Raw genomic sequence first — 20027 nt, 5'->3', positions numbered from 1 at the left:
ATATTTACAGGCTTGTTACAAGAAGTCATTAAAATATGGAGAGATGATTATGTACAATGTCCCGTAAAATTTGCAACTCTGTTATATTTTAGTTCATTAACGTATCTTTTAAAAAATGACACACAAGTAGTGATGCAGTTTGCTTTTTAATCTTTTCGAGAGTTTGAGAAAAGGAATAGCTACGTTTTACTTGAGTGTCAAAATATCCATTATAGGCCTATCATATCCACAGGAGCAAATGATAAATTGATAAATAATAATATTGTCGAATGGAATGTGAAACAGAACTGCGTGAAACATTATTTGAAATTTTAAGTCTTTTAAATCTCAGTTCTTTGTTTTCAAGTAAAGCAGGTCAAGCGGAATCAAAGAGGCGGATGTACAAGCCCAGACGGTGCCGGACGATATAATCAAATGGCCGCAGAACAAAAGCACCGCTACACCCGCTGTTCCGCTATAGTGAGGAAGCGCATTTTAGTCCTTCCTGATCCTAAATTGAAGTTAGTGTATGACCTACCGGATCGCCGAACCTTTGTCATGTTTACACCACCCCTTCACGTCTCCATAATAATAACATGTAATTAAAGTGAAGGTTTCCAAGCACCGTCATTTGTCACAGAAAAGTTACACGTTATCTTACATGTTCTTGGTAGCATGATGACGTCCTATGACGTCAGGGGTAACGTTCCACTTAGCACATGCAACACCTGTATACAGAACATCATATTTTGTTGTGAAACGGTCATGGTTCTTCCTTGACAGCGTTACAACATTGATTTTCCAGTTTTCTGCGAGATATGGTGATTATGAGCAGGATATAGGTGTTGAAATTAGGTCATGTATCAACATATTTCCTCTTGACTTGCGTAAATCACAAGTTCTGTTATTTTAATACAATAATATGTACTAGATGCACACTCTTCAGTCGTGGCGGGAATGCAATATCCTGGACTTGGAAATCTTCAAATTCATGGTAAGATAATATATTTAGAAGTGAAAATTAGAGTTCTTTATATATTACAATTAACAACTAGAAAACGAGAGTATTTTGTTATATAAAGTCAAATAGGATTATTATTATTATTATTATTATTATTATTATTATTATAAACTCCTTTTTACACTAAATTCAATATGCAAACAAGTTTCTTCATTAACTAACTTTATGCAAATTGAATCTTAAGTTTTCAACAAACATATTTTTCCATACTAATGCATCATGGTTTAGCTTACTGTATTTAAAATGTACCGTAGATTTCAGCGGTGGTTGTTATAGGAGGACTTCATTTATTGCTCACCTGACAGCGGATTTTCAGTCCGGATACTGAACGTGAGGGTACGTCAGTTGCAGGCAAGTCATTGAACCCAATGCTGCGCTCCCTCTGTACGCAAAGAGATGTGACGTCTTGTCACTGTAGGGACCGAAAATCCGCTGTCTGGCGATCATTTCCCCACTGTTAAAATATATCAGAGAAGTCATTTTCCATTCTTTTCACTTAATGGACCCAAATTCTCGGGAGCAAGTTAAAGTATGAATCCAAAATCATGTTTTATAAGACATATTATTTCCCATTAGTATCTTGACTTCAAGAATATCAGATACGTGAAGTTTTTCGGTTTTGTGAATTCCCAAACTAGTCTTTCTGATGTAGGCCTACTGTATTTAAAAAATAACACATGAAACATTTTCAGCAATAATTAATTTATGTTTTAAATGTTCATCTCTCATCAGCTCTCATTTGTCAACCTAAAAGTATTATCTTAATGATTTTTGGCCTCATTTGCAGTCAAAGAATGCTTTGTATCTAGGAAACTTGCGCAATTATGATTTCTTGTTTGACAAAAAAATAATAATAAGATACGTTTAATGGTTTTGAGATCAGTGTAGGATGAAGATATAAATTTCAATCACTTCTCACTTCTTAAGCCTCAAGTGACTACAGCATGCACATTTTTCATTAACGTGATTTCGATTTTTAAATGCAAATTTAAGATGCTTTTTCCAAGAAAATTATGGTAGTTAAAGAAATTCTATATTAATTTTTGGACGTTATGCGCTAATATTCATCACAGTAATAAATCATGTCAGAAATTATTTGTTCACCATTGTTCTCTTCGAAGATGCCATTAAAAGCATAGCTTTGTTTTGCAGTATAAGCTGTATTTTCATGTTATAAAGGCACTTTATATTTCTTAATATATGTGAATGTACATTATATAATCTTATTTTAATTATTGACTTATAAATTTGTTTTTATTTTTATATTGTTTATTCATTTTTATTAAATTACTTACCAATTACGTAATAAATAATTCATGTCACATTATTTGTTCACCATTGTTCTCTTTAAAGATATCAGGGATTTCTTTTGCACTAGAAGCTATATTTTCATTTTATAAATGCACTTTATATTTCTTATATATGGGAATGTAAGTAATCATATTTTAATTATTAGCTTATAAATTGATTTTTATTTTTATATTGTTTATTCATTTTTATTTATGCAATTACGTACCAGTTATTTATCACTTTGTGTTTCACGTCACTCTGATTTAAGTAAATTATTCATAAAAATATTTATGCCATAAAATTAGTAAATTTCCATTAATATTAAGACTATATCACGAGTGTAAACTATTGAAGCAATGCTATTACTTACATTTTATTTATCTCTGTTTAAAATCGTGAAACATTGTATGATTTGTATAATTTATTCCGAATCAACTTAGCCATTATATTGATTGTAAACTTGAATTAAAGTGGACATATGAATTAACATGTTATATAACGTAATAACACATAATATAGGCCCAGTTCAAGGACATCACCATAAACTTTACCCATTAGGCCATTCGGAGTGTTCTTTCGTCATTCCGACTTCCACTTGATGTGTAGTGCAGAAGCCTGCATGGTCCTCTTTCTGTTTGCGTAAATTCTCTTCACATAATCATAACTTCTCCTGTACACAGTAATGATGACTATGATTATGATGGCACATGCATATAACTTGCAAGAGTAGTTTAATTTGTTTGATGATCGAATGATTTCATGCCAACAGTTTCTGGAGTTAGATTTTTGGTACTTCTAAACTTATGAGCTCAGATGTTTTTAGTGTATTAAGAAGCAGGTTAGAATAGGGCCAAGTCGGTTGTATTTCTCAACAACCCGGGAGCAGCGGAAAAAGTTCAAATTTAAACTGGGATTTATTCTTCAGCTATCGTCTGTTTTAGTCAGTTGCTGAGCGCTGAAGTAACTACATCTGTTGTGAACTGCGTGTGAAAGTATTGTGCAGTACAATATTTTTTCTGTATTGAGTGTAAATTTTTCATATTTCTTATATCGTTTGTGCGTGAAATAATTCTATTACACAATTCACAATTAGTGTTGATACTAATACTAATATAAAGAAATAATCACTATAATGTAGCTGATACCGCTACAGCGGATTGGTTCATGAGATCATGTTACAATATAAACGCAGAAGTCCAATAAATTCTGTTGCCTTCGTCTCTAACGGTTGATATTGTAGTTTTTTTTTTTCATAGGAATTTCTTTTCGTCCGTAATCTTTCAGTTTCTACTGTGCTGTATGTTTTATATTTGTTGTTTATTGTCATAATGTATAAAATCTCAATTATGTTTGTATTTTTAGATTTTATCGATGACTGGTTCTATTTTCAATTCTTCTAAGATTAGGAATGCTAGATAAAATGTTAAATCTTAACTAATTTGGACAACTACAGGGATAGCCCTTTCCAGTTCCAAAATGACTGACTACAGAATCTGTGGTTGAAACAACACTTACTAAGATGGGAAACAGTAAAGACGTTCTACAAAATATTTGATACATTTTGTAAGGTCACGAAATAAATAAAACATTGTGCAGGAAATAAAGACCGCACATTTTCTTAACAAAATGTATAAAACAAGCATATTCTGTAAAACATGTTATCAATACAGGGTGTTAAAAAGTATACAATATTTTAGGAGGTGCTAGTATGCATCAAAACAAGAAAAAATGTATAATAAACATGGGTCCTACAACACATACTTTCTGAGATCTGAACACTTGTTCACAGGAGGTGCTCAATGTGACATCCATTCATGGCAATGCATTCCTCTGCCCTTCGGCGTTAGAATGATGCACTCTTTGAAATTGACCTGGTTGTTCTTGATAACCAAAAGTCTAGGAGATTTAGATTTGAGGAACGAGCAGGCCAAGGTATGGGGTCTCTCCAATCAAGCCAGCGGTCTTGAAATGTCAATGTCAGGTGTTCACGCTTATTGCGGAAAAATGTGCTGGTGTGCCATCCATCATGCATGAACCACATCTGTAGTCTTTGCTGGCATGGCACATACTCCAGCAAAGTAGGCAATACGTTAGTAAGAAAGTCCTGATAACGAGCCCCAGTTAATCTCTGTGATAGCACGTATGGTCCTTAATCTATCGCCAAGAACGTCTGCCCATACGTTGATTGAGAATCGGTGCTGATGCCTTATTTCTTCAATTGCATAGGAATTTTCATCAGCCCACACATGCTCATTACGAAAATTCACAACACCATCTCTGCTGCTCATATCCGCAACAAGACTTTTCTTGTCAGTATTCCTTGCGAGGTATCAGTATTCCATACCAGGGGTGTTAATTACGGTATGATTATCTGACAGCCTGCTGTATTGTAGGGCAGAAAAATGCATTGCCATAAATGGACGTCACATTGAGCACCTTCTATGAACAATTGTTCAGATCTCAGAAAGTGCGTGTTGTAGAACCCATATTTATTAGATATTTTTTCTTGTTTTGATGCGTACTATCACCTCCTAAAATATTGGATATTTTTTTAATACCCTGTATAAGTCAATGCGGATTAGGCATATCCTGTACAAATATTCAACTATAGACTCCAAGAGAAAAGAAAACTATGAAAACGTCTAAAACATTTAATTGTCGAAAATCATTTGTTTATCGAAACGGATCACTTATTTTGATATTCGTAAAATAATAATAATAATAATAATAATAATAATAATAATAATAATAATAATAATAATAATAATAATCATACTAGTAGTAGTAGTAATAATAATAATAATAGTAATAATAATAATATTATTATTATTATTATTATTATTATTATTATTAACGCGGCATGTTCTGATACCTTCTAACGTTAAGATATCAGTTGACTGAGGTAACGCTGGGCAAGACGCATACATTCTTTAATTTGGGATTCATACGAGAGTCACGGTAGGAGTATGCAAAGAAATAGAGATCAGAAATTCAGTGACGTATTGGATTTCAAAGCGCTTTATCAATCACATAGATCTAGTGTTATTGGCCTCGATACATGTCGTTATATCTTAATAACAAAAACAATGAGCTTCATGTCGTTGCCAAATAGTTTGAATTAACATCATGAATTATTCATCGGAATTTATATTCCTCGTAGAATACGTTATTTCGCGCGTCGTCTGCCCGAGCCGTGACAAGCGGCCATATCATTAAGAGTAACTGAGCATGAAATTCCAGGATGTAACTTAATTGTGCAGATCATGTCAGTCTAGGTTCAACATCAGCACCGCTGCGGTTCACGTTGCAATTAGAGCTGTGGTTTGTTGCAGGGTGATCTTCTTCCTTATTTTGAAGAATTGAAACTGTCTTGTGGTTTTCAAGTCTGTGCGATGACAAAAAGACAACTGCAGCCTACGTTTTATATCTACTTCATTTATACCGTAAGTCTGAAGTGGCATAAAGTAATTGATTGTGGATAATTGGTTTCAGCTTGAAAGTTAGTACTTCAAAAGCAAATGTGTCGTACTTTTCATATAATTATTTGTATTAGTGCTTTGCTTTAGGAATTATTATATTACTGGATAATGGTAATCAGCCATGAACTTATATTTACTAATTAATGAGATATTACGATGTCATTTAATGCAATCCAATTAACGTTTTCAACCACTAATGATCATCTTCAGATTGGAGTACAAGTATACGGAGTGTAAGGGGTATAAGCGCCATAATTTTAACTGATAATTATTCTTGTCATAAGAAAGAAAAAAATATCCTTACAATTTTTTTTCTAATTGCAATATTTAACCAGTTATTAAAGTTTACAATAATAGACGTTTTGCAACGTTGCTGGATGGGGAGGAGGGAATTTAGAAGTACACAGTACAGCTCAAGCGGGTGCAGACATACCGGTACAAAATAGGTGCTCTGTTCTAATGCAGGAGCGACCATGACAATACTGTTGTTTACATAAAACGAGCAGCAAATACAAACTTTCAATCTCGTTAATAGAACATTATGGTAAATTTACATTTTATGTAACAATATTGCTCCATTTTTAATTGTACGTCTAAAGAGTAAACAATAATGATTTTCTGCACAAAATCACACGAATTTTTTTTTCTAATGCAAAATTTTAATCTCTCCCGTTTCCATAAAGCAGTATCATTTTAAAGGAAATTTCCGTTTGTGTGATTTTCGAAACGAGGTAAGAGATTCCTAGTTTCTAATAATTCATCTTGAATCTTGCGTACACTACTTTTAACACTTAAATACAAATGATTGATAAAATGGCAAACTTACTAATGTTAATTATATAAGCACATGTGGCTTACAGCTGTTTCGGTGTTTACTTTACACCATCATGTGTACCATCATGATTATGGTGTATACACCGAAACAGCTGTAAGCCACACGTGGTCACTCTACTAATTGTTGAGAAACCGCTACAAAAGTTCGCCAATTAGGTAACCTTCATTGCGGAAAACATTGACGGCATATCTTCTTGCCTCACTTGAATCACGACGACGTTCTCCATAAATTAATAACATATGATATTCCTAAACTGTAAATGATATTGTAAGTTGCTTATCGAATACCTGGTACCGAAGTGTCATCCGCTCTGCAGTGACCTATGGACTGTACTCAGCTGACATGTACGTACTGTACGTCTGTGCAGAGTACTGCCTGCTGAACACGTTGCCACGTCTCTCACACCAGAATATTAACAAATTTAAGCATGCAATTTTATTTTATTTCACGAAAACGTAATAGAACACATAAATATTTATTTAAAATAATATTAACTCTTTGCTAGATATACCTACTGATGTAATTGTTTTCGTAATTTTACTAACGATATAAGGAGTATAACGCAAATAAAGCAAGAAAAGATATATATTTCTTTCTGGGAAAACTACCAAGTTTTGACCCTATGTTGTAGGGACATTTTTTAATCCTGTAGACCGTCCCCGACGACTGTGAAAAGGACGGCACTTATACCCCATGCACTCTGTATAGTGAGCATATGGTAACAAGTGCCTGTCATATTACATTGGAGTTAACCTAATTTACACGAACATTCTCTCGTGGAAGTTGTCTATCTAATGCTAAAATTGTTAAAAAAAACGTTAAAAGATATAAATTAAGATATTACATTAGTAAGTAGTATATATATAATGCATACGAATAGAATAAAATAGTTGAATGGGGAATGATGTTACGCTGCATGTAGGCCTATATACGCCATCATATTTTCTAATATACATGGGGCGTCATACCATTACTTCAACTATTTTCTTATATTCGAATGCACGAGACATACTACCTTACTGGAGTAATATCTTAATTTATATGTCTTAATTATTTTTTTAGCATTGTATAGACAATGACTTCCATGAGAGAATGTGTGTAAGTTAGGTTACGGAATGGAATTTACGGGAGGTGGGCACTATGGCCCATCACTGCGACCCGTTACGGTCTATTGCGCTAACTCTCAAGCTAGACGAATTTCCAAACCCACACCGACTGACTACACTAAAACTCCAAGACAGGCACTTGTTACCATATAATTAAATGTTTTCACTATGTCATTGTACTTCAACCTGAAGATGGCCATTAGTGGTTGAAAACGTTGGTTGAAGGACATCGTAATATCTCATTCATTAGTAGAAAATACGTTCATGACTGATTACCTTTATCCACTAATTATAGGTAGTTCTGGACGACGACCACTCCACGATTTTCGAACTTTTTTTTATCTTCACACACGACGATTTTATGCTCGATTTTTCGAAAGGTAGCCCTTCAAAGGACATATTAGGCTATTATTGTTGTTATTATTATTATTATTATTATTATTATTATTATACAAAGAATTCGGAAACACATAATTTCGGCTGCAACGTAACATAACCTATCACAACCTAAACTAAACTAACCTAATCCTACCTAAGCTAACCTGGTAATGTTATGTTAGCTTAGCTTAGATTAGTTCAGGTTAAGTTCAGCTTTGCTTTGCTTGGGTTAGGATTAGTTAAGGTTAGTTTGGTTTAGGTTGTGATAGGTTATGTTAGGTTATAGTCGAAATTATATGTTTCCGAAATTTTTTGTATTATTTTTCGAAAATCTAACATATAATAATCGTTTGTGAAAAGAAAATGTTCGAAAGTCGTTAAGTGGTCGCCCTTCAGAATTACTGTAATATAATATACTTATCGGAAAGCATGTATTTGTAATTATTTAGGAATTACGTTTTAGGCCTATACAGGATCGTCGATAAGATGTCCATGGTTTCATACTCATCTAATTTGCAAAATAGTATGTAAAATAATTTATTTTTCTTTTGAAATGTGTACAAACTGTCCCATTTTGATTTACTACCTTATTATATTGCAAGTCTCAGTGTGGGCACTATTCTTAGCTCTGTGGGTTTTAAGCCGATACTTGACTTGTCCTCAAATACGTTGAATTATAAAATTCATGATGGTTGCTATCGCATCAATGACCCTCTCTTTTAGATGATAAATGTTAGGAGATGTGAGTAAACAGTGTGTTTTACATATCGCTACATGGAGAAATCTTTGGTTGTGAATGGTTGCAATATCAGATCATTCAACCTGTACGACACATTTACTTACGGAGTAACAGGAACGTACTCATGATCCTCGTTTGGTTGCATATTCTGCAATCGTAACGATTAACGTTTTATTATTATATGGAACATAGCTTTTTCCGTGAACATTGAATGTTTTGAGTAGTTTTCATTATTTTCAGTTAAAGTTCTTACAAATCCATCACCTGGAGACAGTATTGAACTTTCATTTTATGTTTCGATTAAATTATGTGCGCTTAAAGTCATATCTCTTCTTTGGCTCTCAAAAGCTGTGAACTCACAATAATGGATTTATTTTTGTGGGGATATGCCACTGACACTATAGCCACCATTATTCTGACATACGAGTAATTCAGTGTCATTGGAAGAAAATTGATTGTTATGTGACGTCTACAGAACTATGGTGTTCATATTGAAACTTACTAAAGTAAGGAAAAAAACTTGAAGAATTTCTACAAATTTCGAAAAAAAAATCATTTTGACTCTTTATTTTGCAAGCTATTTGGGTATGGAATCCTGGAATTATTTCAATGACTGCATTTCCACTCGATCTCTGTTTCTCTCAACAGTCTTCTGCCACCACAGAATAACACTACGTATAACTGTTTGGCAGAACTTCGAACCTGCTATCTTGAGTCTCTTCTTCACAAGGTCGAAAGGTCACCATCCTGAAACTTTGTTAGGCGAATATTCTTTAGGTTTATCAAATAGGTAATATGAAGGTATCACATTGCTGAGCACAGAGAACGTCGAGTAAATGTGAACATGCAATATTCGCAGCTGATCGGTTATCTCTGCGTCCATTTCGCACAGAAACACAGAGTGTGTCAATATTTTGCACATGTTTTCTTTTTCAATGTGCACTTGCAGTAGCATGTCTTCACAGTTACGAATCTGTCTACTACAACCATGTTGTTCAAATTCTTTAACATTGAAATGTGTTCGTGACATCTTTGGCCTTCAGCTTCATGGTTAGTCAGGAATATTGGTATGTACACTTTTGCCTGATGATCTTCGTGTTCAGCAATCTGGTAACGTTAGATTATAACATTTGTGAACTTAAAATTTACATTCGAAGCTCAAAGTTTAAGAATGGCGTGGACTTTACGGTCATTAGGGAAAAGTGGCTCAAAATATATACTAGTGGCCTGTGCAGCAATTGCTGCAAACTAAGTCCATAAAAAGCTCAAATAAAATTTGTTCAGATTTATTTTTAATGAAGAATACCAGACATTTCGATAATTATTTGCTTCCATAATAGTGAAACATACTCCCTCTGAATGTTTTTTTTTTTTTTTTTGCCAAATACTTTTCCTTGGAACACATCCGTCTTCAGTTCTTGAGTTTCAATGCGAAATTGCTAGTAACAATGTCAGGATGATCAGTGGATTTTTCATGTGGGAGTAATGCAATAGCTATTTCAGGTCATTGCGGATTGTAAGTGAAAGTTAAGAAAATGTAAGGTTTGTCATGCTTTGAACAAAATACTTAGCATCTTGGTATAGCTGCTGCATGTTTCGTGAACTACCATGAAATGTAGAGGCCAGAATCACTTTTTCCCACTAAGAGATCTTGCTGAGGTGATCAAGAGACTACAAAATCTTGTAGGCCTCTTATTTTATCAATAAGTAATACCTTTTGGTCTTTTCTTATGAATTGTAATTTTTTGCGCTTCTTCCAGACAATACTGATCTATCAAATACTGCTGGATTAATTTGTGTAACAATGAATGTTATTTCGTATATTTTCTGTAATATAGGCTGTTGTGAGGAATTTATTGCTGAGATGTGGAAAATGAGGCGAATGATATGTCAGAGTTGTAGACTCTTATATGCGCCCTAAATAAAATTGTTCATCGTAAATCGTTAGCAGCTTCATTGTTTCATTTGTTGCTGGTTGCGAGAAATAAACTTACTCATCACGGTAGCAAGAAGTGAAATGGCATGCTATTTTCCCGACAACAAAATATGCTTGGCAGCGATCACAAATCTAATGAATTAAACCAAAGAAATATGAAATTAATTTTGATGTAGTTTAAAGACGCCGCTAAAATAGGAAGCATGATTCAATTACTACCAAGGAAAGTTAGAGAATCAGACATTTAAATATGTATATCACACTGCCATTACATATATGAAAAGGACCCACATCACTTGATTAATAATTGTAAAAGAATTTTATTTTTAATAACAATACTGCTACCTTACGTAAGTTTTATAGTTTTCAGTAACATAAGTTTATATAGGCCTATAGCCGTCACTCAGTAAATTATAGAAATGAAGATCTAATATAAAATATTCTTTCTCTGCGTCTACTTACATAAAGCCCCAAAAGGTTTCATTTTCATATCATCAGTATACCATTATGTGTTGCATTAACTATAATAATATTTAATTTTTAATGGTAATAATGTAATCAAACATTCTTAAGCTTTGTAGTTCTTAATACCCAATACACAACTGTACTCGGAAAACTACAGACCAGAGAATCAGACCTGTAAATTATTTTTTATACGTTATCAAAAAATTGCACAAATGGAGGTCATATATTGGCATTATGATGGGAAAGAATCTGAGCCGTCTCAACTCTGTCAGCAATTCTGTAAGTCATGGCCTTCGTGTAATAGCCTATTGTTTATTGTAGTGTGTGTTTTGTTTTATTCTGAAATGGAACACGGCCAACTTGATGCTCGCTTCGCTTAAGGAAGCGAACATCAAGTCGGCTGTGAATGTAATTAGTTCTCAAAACTGACGAAAGATGGATTTTGGAAAAAAGGAAAATGATTTAGGAAAATTGACATTTCACTGAAAACTACTATTTTTCCGAAAAACTTTGGGTTCCAAGCTTCAAAATGAGGGGTCATTTATTAAAATCCGTTCAGCTGTTTTCCCGTAATTTCCATTACCAGTTCAAATTATATATATATGTATATATATATATATATATATATATATATATATATATAGATATACATATATCGGTATCCAGAAATTGTATTTCGTTTCAATTAATTTCGATACCTCTCAGGTTGTGCAAACCATGTGGACATAGTGTTATTATTAAGGAAAAATAATATTCGTTCGACAGGTATTTTTACAAAATAAATGTTGTAAATAATAAAGGGTTGAATAGTTAATTGCTGTTGTGTTCAATTTAATTTCAATAATCTGTTCTAAAATTGTTTGTGAATAACTGTCATGTGGTAGGTTTCTCCGATTATTTGTTTTTTTTTTCCTTATGTTATCATTTCGCCATTACTCTCCTATCGCCGTGTAATATACTCATGCACATGATATTCTTCCTGTTAAGAAAGGGGAGTTAGAAAAAGAAAGAAAAAAGAAGGAAGAGAGAAAAGAGATTAGAAAATTAAAACGCAAAGTAATGAAAGAAAAATCAACAAAGAATTTAAAGTGACGAAGAAAGGAATAAAAGAAGGAAAACAGAAAATAGAAAAATAAATGAGAAAATTAATACAAAGGAAAAGAAAAAGTGAAAAAGGCATAAAAAGAAAACAAGGAAATTAAGAAAATAAAATAAGAAAGTCGGAGAAACTGAAATAATGAAAGACTTTTCCAAAATACGGTTTAGGCCACAAATGACCTGTTTCGAGGCTAAAACTGATCGTCCCTCTCATTGCTTGCTGGATCGCATCGTATGGCTGTATAAACTGCCTGCTCAATCAAAGTTATTTTTCCGCTAGTGGCAGGTAGTGCATACAGCTTAACATCCCTAAATACACTCATAATATACTAATAACGTTAATAGCGGTGCGCACTATCTACGCGTTGATTGAGCAGACAGTGTACGCAGCCATAGAATGCGATCCAGAAGACAGTGATCCCACCTTTTACGGGATCAACCCAAATTTCTCAATCCTATAGTGTGTTTCATAGCTGATGTTTTACTTCATATCCGTCGATATTTAATAAGCGTCTTCTTCGGTACTCTAATCACTTACGGAAAGATCGACGAAGTAAATTCTTTTATTCAATATGGGCAATTGTACGCATTTTTTGATGAACGTATAAGATTCTTCGTTCCTTTGGCATCAGTATATTCAGAAGCCACTGAAACCAGAAGAGATAAATGAAAAAATAACAATCAAAGTTAGCCATTCATTCAATAAAATAATGATTTGGTAATTATACGTAAATCAGTAACAACATGAAAATAACGACAGGAAACCGAGATACTTAAAAAAAAAATTGTGGTGTATCAGGGATACACCGGCACGTAGAATACGTCACCTAGTTTCGGTAATAAAATTACAGTTGTGTTGATTTGAATGTTTTTTTTTTTTTTTTTTTGTTACGGTTCACAGATTGGGAGCATATGTCCATGACAAGAGAAGTAATTAATTGAGGGCACGTAATAGCCTATATTTTCTCTTCATGTGAAGCGACATTTCGGAAAGCCCCAGATCACAACAAATTGTTCACTATGGTTCACTCAAAGTATATCTTACTTGTCTATTATCATCACTTTAATATTGCAGACTCGCAATATTGTAAATCAAAGGAGCAGTAGCACAGGTCTGTAGCTGCCCTCGATGCCGAGATATTACTGAGAGATGCGCGGCAGGGCCAATTTTATATGCAACTTCGGCGCCTTCATGTTCGTAGAAAGGGAAGATGACGTCATAGGGCGTGGTGACCCAAGTTACATTGATTCATGGTCTAAGTACTAACAACATTAGCATTCGACTGTGGCTCGTAGTGTTGTTACAGTAAGCATTTGATATTCTGCCATTTTTTGTTTCATCACGGATCCCGGAAAGGGTGCTCATATTCGGTGCGGGGAAAGACTTGTCATACGTCATACAAACTTATCGTACTGTCGGTTATTTCATCAACATTCCCACTAAATTCACAGTGAATTTTAACTTCTGTTCGTTTGATAAAATGAGGAGATACTTTCAAGTTGATATGCATCTTTAAGCCTTGGTTTTTCTGAACCGACGCATGCGACGTGTGGGGTGTGAGGCCCGCCTCGCACAAATCCGGACTACACGAGAGATAGTGAGTGGTTTCTATAACTGCGAAGTGCGCAGACCTCAAACCTCGCAGCCATAGAAACCACTCACTATCTCTCGTGTAGTCCGGATTTGTGCGAGGCGGACTTCGCACCCCGCAACTCGCATGCGTCGGTTCAGAAAAACCAAGGCTTTACCGTTCATAGATATGTTATAACTCATGGTTACTACTTAAAATGACGTTTTATCGTTAAATTATCATATTATGATGTCATTCATTATGACGTCACAAATTTTCTTCCATTCAAGACGTCTCTTGTGCCTCAATTAAAAGGTTTCTTCATTGTGAGATTGTAACTGAAATATTCTTGATGTAGGCTTACTCTCATAATCAAGCGGCAGTTATGCAACACTGACATCATCATTAAGTTTAGTTTCTGGTTTTTCCGTAGCCTTAAAGGTCACTGAATTGCGAGTTGACTTAGGGACACAACCTGCAATTATTAGTCTAGGTTTCCAGTTGAAATTATTACATGGATAATTCCTTAGATAGACGTGCGTACAACAGAGATACCATTTTGGGAACCATGACAGTAGGTCCCTGAAATCCCGAGCTTTGGCTTAACTAACAATCAAATGACAGAATTGTTATTGTGTCACCTGTAACAGTAGGGTGACATGCAACGACCTAGGAAGATTATGGATGCGATCCTAAGCAGTGCAAAGGAGATTGATTGAGAACCAGGTGTATAGTATGTGAAGCAAAATAATCACACTCCTCCCGTATAAAGAAACCTTAATTATCATAATTTATGCGCATCTTCTCTATTTTCGTATAATTCTTATCATTCTTATATTATCACAACATCACTTCGTCCCATCTCCATTCTCACTCTCATTCTTACCACTATCATTATTCTCATGCTTTCCATTTTGTATCATCTGCACTATTAGACCCTATCGTATTAACATCATTTTGATTCGTTAATCCTATCTTCTTTAACATCCTTACCATTCTTATACCACCATCCTTATAGTATTGTCATTTTCATATCATCCATATCTTCATTATCATCATTTCGATATCAATACCTTCTTCAATATCGTCTTCATTTCACCATCAATTTGAAATCATAATCTCCTTAATTATCACCTTCATTTCACCATAGTTTGATATCATACTTACAAATGGCTTTTAAGGAACCCGGAGGGTCATTTCCGCCCTCACATAAGCTCCCCATCGGTCCCTATCCTGTGCAAGATTAATCCAGTCTCTATCATCATATCCCACCTCACTCAAAACCATTTTAATATTATTCTCCCATCTACATCCGGCCTCCCCAAAGGTCTTTTTCCCTCCGGCCTCCCAACTAACACTCTATATGCATTTATGGATTCCCCCATACGTCCTACATGCCCTGTCCATCTCAAACGTTTGGATTTAATGTTCCTAATTATGTCAGGTGAAGAATACAATGCATGCAGTTCTGGGTTGTGTAATTTTCTCCATTCTCCTGTAACTTCATCCCTCTTAGCCCCAAATATTTTCCTAAGAACCTTATTCTCAAACACTTAATCTCTGTTCCTTTCTAAAAGTGGGAGTCCAAATTTCACAACCATACAGAACAACCGGTAATATAAATGTTTTATAAATTCTAACTTTCAGCTTTTTTTGACAGCAGACTAGATGACAAAAGCTTCTCGACCGAATAATAACACGCATTTCCCATATTTATTCTGCGTTTAATTTTCTCCCGAGTATCATTATATTTGTTACTGTTGCACCAAGATATTTGCATTTTTCCACCTATTCGAAGGATAAATTTCCAATTTTTATATTTCCATTACATACAATAAATATTCTGGTCACGAGACATAATCATATACTTTGTCTTTTCGGGATTTACTTCAAAACCTGTCGGTTTACTTGCTTCAAGTAAAATTTCCGTGTTTTCCCTAATCGTTTGTGGATTTTCTCCTAATATATTCACGTCATCCGCATAGACAAGGAGCTGATGTAACCCGTTCAATTGCAAACCCTGTCTGTTATCCTGAACTTTCCTAATGACATCCTATTCTAGAGAGAAGTTAAAAAGTAAAAGAGTTTTGATATAATCTTCTTAATTATCATCCCCATTTTACTATCATTTTTACATCATAATCATCTTCATTAATATCCTCAGTTCATCATAATGTATTTTCATCGTCATTATCCTCATTTCACCATCATATCGTTATTTTAATATCATTATCATCTTCTCTTATCGTCGTCATTTTGATATCTTCTTCATTATCATCATTCTCATATCATTTTAATATCATCATAATCATCTTCATATAATCAGTATTTTGATAGCATTTGTACTATCTTTCTGGTACAATCATTTTGAAATCATTTATACTCACCATTCTAATATTTTTATACAATTATAATTTTCATTATCATAATCGTGATATAATCTTCACTATCATAATTTTGATACCGGTATCATAATTGTCAGAATTCTCGTCTTTACTACTGTATTGTATTTATCAACATTCCATGGTATTCATACATTGCTTCGCAGCTAGAATATGGAACAAGTCAAAAAATTTAATACTACTATAAAGTCTTAATTTATAGTCACAGTTTAGTTTGAATATATGCAGAAAAGGTTTACAATATAGTCCACTAGTACAACACAAAATTTTAATATCAATTGCATGAAGCGTTGTTGAAGGTCATGAATTCACCTACAGAATAGAAGGCGTGAGAAGTTAGGTACTTCTTTAATTTGACCCTAAAATATTCGTATGGACTCTTATCGTCCTTACATTATCATTTTCAAATTACCTTCATCGTCTACATTATGATAATTCTCATCTTCATTGTCATTTTTCTCATTCTCACCACTCTTATATTATCACCATCCTCGCTATCGTCATATCCATATCATCGTTCTCACTATTATATCATCATCATCATCATCATCATCATCATCATCATCATCATCATCATCATCATCATCATTCTCATGTTTCATTATCATTATTCCCCTTCTCATATCATCACATTTTTCTTCTTACTTTTACCATCTGTCTTACAGTATCCTCATTATGCAAATCTAGACTTTCAGGTGAAGCTCCCTGTAAAGCAGATTTGAATAATTTCAAGGGAAAAATTGTTCCGGGGCCGGGTATCGATCCCGGGACCTCTGGTTGAACGTACCAGAGCTCTCCCAACTGAGCTACCCGGGAACTCCACCCGACACCGTCAGGGAGCTTCACCTGAAAGACAAGATTTGCATAATATATACGTCACTGTGTACGTTAACAGAAAACCGCAATTCCAAGTCACACAGAGTTTGTGTGCACTCGTTGTGGGTCTCTGGCGTTTCGTCAGCCCAGTCAGCGAGTTGTGTGGATATAAAGGAAAAAGTTGAGACGGTGTCGGGTGGAGTTCCCGGGTAGCTCAGTTGGGAGAGCGCTGGTACGTTCAACCAGAGGTCCCGGGATCGATAACCGGCCCCGGAACAATTTTTCCCTTGAAATTATTCAGTATCCTCATTCTTTTCAACATTATTGTCAGTCCTTGCCACCATCATCATGAACCTCATCATTCTTGTCTTATAATTATTTTCATCATCTGCTTTATTTTCCATAAATAAGTTACCCTTAACATATGTAATTTTAACTTCATGGATAGGTGCTATTTTGGGTTTAGTGTAACACTGTTTTGTGAAACTTGCTTTATTTCTTGTCGTTTTGGCTTGTGCTATCATGCAACAATTGGATACCGAAGATTGTCCTTTTTCTTGAAATAATGAATTCATTTTCTTCTCTTTTTCTTGGCTTCACTCCGAATTCTATACCGTCTTCGTTCTTCCCATGACTGTACATCTGTGTCAAGGAAAATTAAGTGCTTTTCTTCCGAGTTTTATTGCATTATTTTGTGAGGCAACTCCTGTAGATTCACTCTCTATAACGTCAATATCTTAGAACTACACTGGGAAGCGTCATAACTACAGTAATTTGCATCAGTTTAGCTTATAACCCTAATTGGAAGCTGGTAACGTCAGGAAAGCGGTATTCCCTATGGTAATTAGTTCCTTATGCACGCTTTTTTTTCACGATGAACAATATTATTACATCTCAGATTTCCAAACGAAATTATCTTTCAGACAAGGCTTCCCTTTTGGATGCAATATATTTTCTAAATGCTGTATAACAACTTTGTCCCTTTATATAATTGTTGTAATACGTAAGTACTTGACATACTACAAGTTCTGTAGGAATCCATTTGTTTTTATACGGGATGTGAAGTAAATATAGAAAAAAAAGTGACATGGGCTTTGAGGAAATCCTTATCATTCCGTGTATGTCTATACAGGAATTAGGATAAATACTGATTTCTGTACGATTTAAGTGTGTCTAACGAACGGAATGAAATAAACTTTGAATAACGGTAAATTATTCAATACTAATGCATTAAAATAGAATGTAGCCTACTATTAAGTGGTCAAGTATAGAACTGTTTCTGAAGCACAGACAATTAACAGTTAACTGGTATACCGTACATAAGAACATGAGCATAGGCTATTCCATAAATATTGTTATTGCTATTTACCATCTGTATGTGAGTAATACCAGTCGTATTTTAACTTTCTATAGTTACTCATGTATAGTGTACGCGTCTGTATACTTTGTCCGAACCGTAGTTATCAGTATGTGTCACTCTCTGTGCAAATAACATACGCTGTAAAAAAAAAAAAAATAACACTGATTTTCCACTGTCAGTAGCGCGGTTCCGGTTTATGAAATAATTTATTTGCTTTGCATAATTAATTGAGATCATCCCCCTAGGTTTCATTTTACAAGACTGAAGAAGGCTGTTCCTAATGGATCTAACAGATTGATTAATATTCTCCCTGTCTTCCTTGACGATGGATCTGATACATAGTTTCGATTAGTTAGATTGCTCTTCATATATGATACAGTGCAACACTCAAAAGCTCCTATCATTATCGAACTAATATTTATGATACTTACAAATGGCTTTTAAGGAACCCGCAGGTTCTTAGCCGCCCTCACATAAGCCCGCCATCGGTCCCTATCTTGTGCAAGATTAATCCAGTCTCTGTCATCATAATTATCCCACCTCCCTCAAATCCATTTTAACATTATCCTCCCATCTAAGTCTCGCCTTCACCAAAGGTCTTTTTCCCTCCGGTCTCCCAGCTAACACTCTATATTCATTTCTGGATTCGCCCATACGTGCTACATGCCCTGCCCATCCCAAACGTCTGGATTTAATGTTCCTAATTATGTCAGGTGAAGAATACAATGCGTGCAGTTGTGCATTGTGTAACTTTCTCCATTCTCCTGTAACTTCATCCCTCTTAGCCACAAACATTTTCCTAAGAACCTTATTCTCAAACATCCTTAATCTCTGTTCCTCTCTCAAAGTGAGAATCCAAGTTTCACAACCATACAGAGCAACCGGTAATATAACTGTTTTATAAATTCTAACTTTCAGATTTTTTGACAGCGGACTAGATGACAAAAGCTTCTAAACCGAATAATAACAGGCATTTCCCATATTTCTTTTGCGTTTAATTTCCTCCCGAGTGTCATTTATATTTGTTATTGTTGTTCCAAGATATTTGAATTTTTCCACCTCTTCGAAGGATAAATCTCCAGTTTTTATATTTCAATTTCGTACAATATTCTGGTCACGAGACATAATCATATACTTTGTCTTTTCGGGATTTACTTCCAAACCAATCGCTTTACTTTCTTCAAGTAAAATTTCCGTGTTTTCCCCAATCGTTTGTGGATTTTGTCCTAACATATTGACGTCATCCGCATAGACAAGAAGCTGATGTAACCCGTTCAATTCCAAGCCCTGTCTGTTATCCTGAACTTTCCTAATGGTATATTCTAGAGCGAAGTTAAAAAGTAAAGGTGATAGTGCATCTCCTTGCTTTAACCCGCAGTGAATTGGAAAAGCATGAGATAGAAACTGGCCTATACGGACTCTGCTGTAAGTTTCACTGGGACACATTTTAATTAGTCGAACTAGTTTTTTGGGGAAACCAAATTGAACTTATATTTATGATAATTTTTTTTAATTGAAATAAGTTCAAGAATGAGTTCCTTAGACAGGAATA

The 20027-nt window shown here is 34.5% G+C and overlaps 1 protein-coding gene across 5 annotated transcripts in view; it reads left to right on the top strand.

Moving 5' to 3' along the window:
* Window positions 1–20027, top strand: part of IP3K2 (Inositol 1,4,5-triphosphate kinase 2) — an 851156-nt gene that overhangs the window by 786909 nt on the left and 44220 nt on the right. Inside the window, exons 1-2 of one of the 5 annotated variants that reach the window (XM_069823615.1) lie at window positions 896–973; window positions 5623–5733. The exons of the other annotated variants lie outside the window; for them this stretch is intronic. Of the exons in view, the coding sequence (XP_069679716.1) occupies window positions 911–973; window positions 5623–5733 (174 nt within the window). The 5' untranslated portion in view covers window positions 896–910. Of the gene's footprint in view, window positions 1–895; window positions 974–5622; window positions 5734–20027 lie in introns of those variants that run through there. 5 annotated transcript variants of the gene reach the window in all.

The sequence above is a fragment of the Periplaneta americana genome, chromosome 4, assembly GCF_040183065.1.
Source record: "Periplaneta americana isolate PAMFEO1 chromosome 4, P.americana_PAMFEO1_priV1, whole genome shotgun sequence".
NCBI classification, from domain to species: domain Eukaryota; kingdom Metazoa; phylum Arthropoda; class Insecta; order Blattodea; family Blattidae; genus Periplaneta; species Periplaneta americana.
The sequence above is the reverse complement of the archived record's forward strand: the minus strand, read 5'-3'. Positions and strand labels throughout refer to the sequence as shown.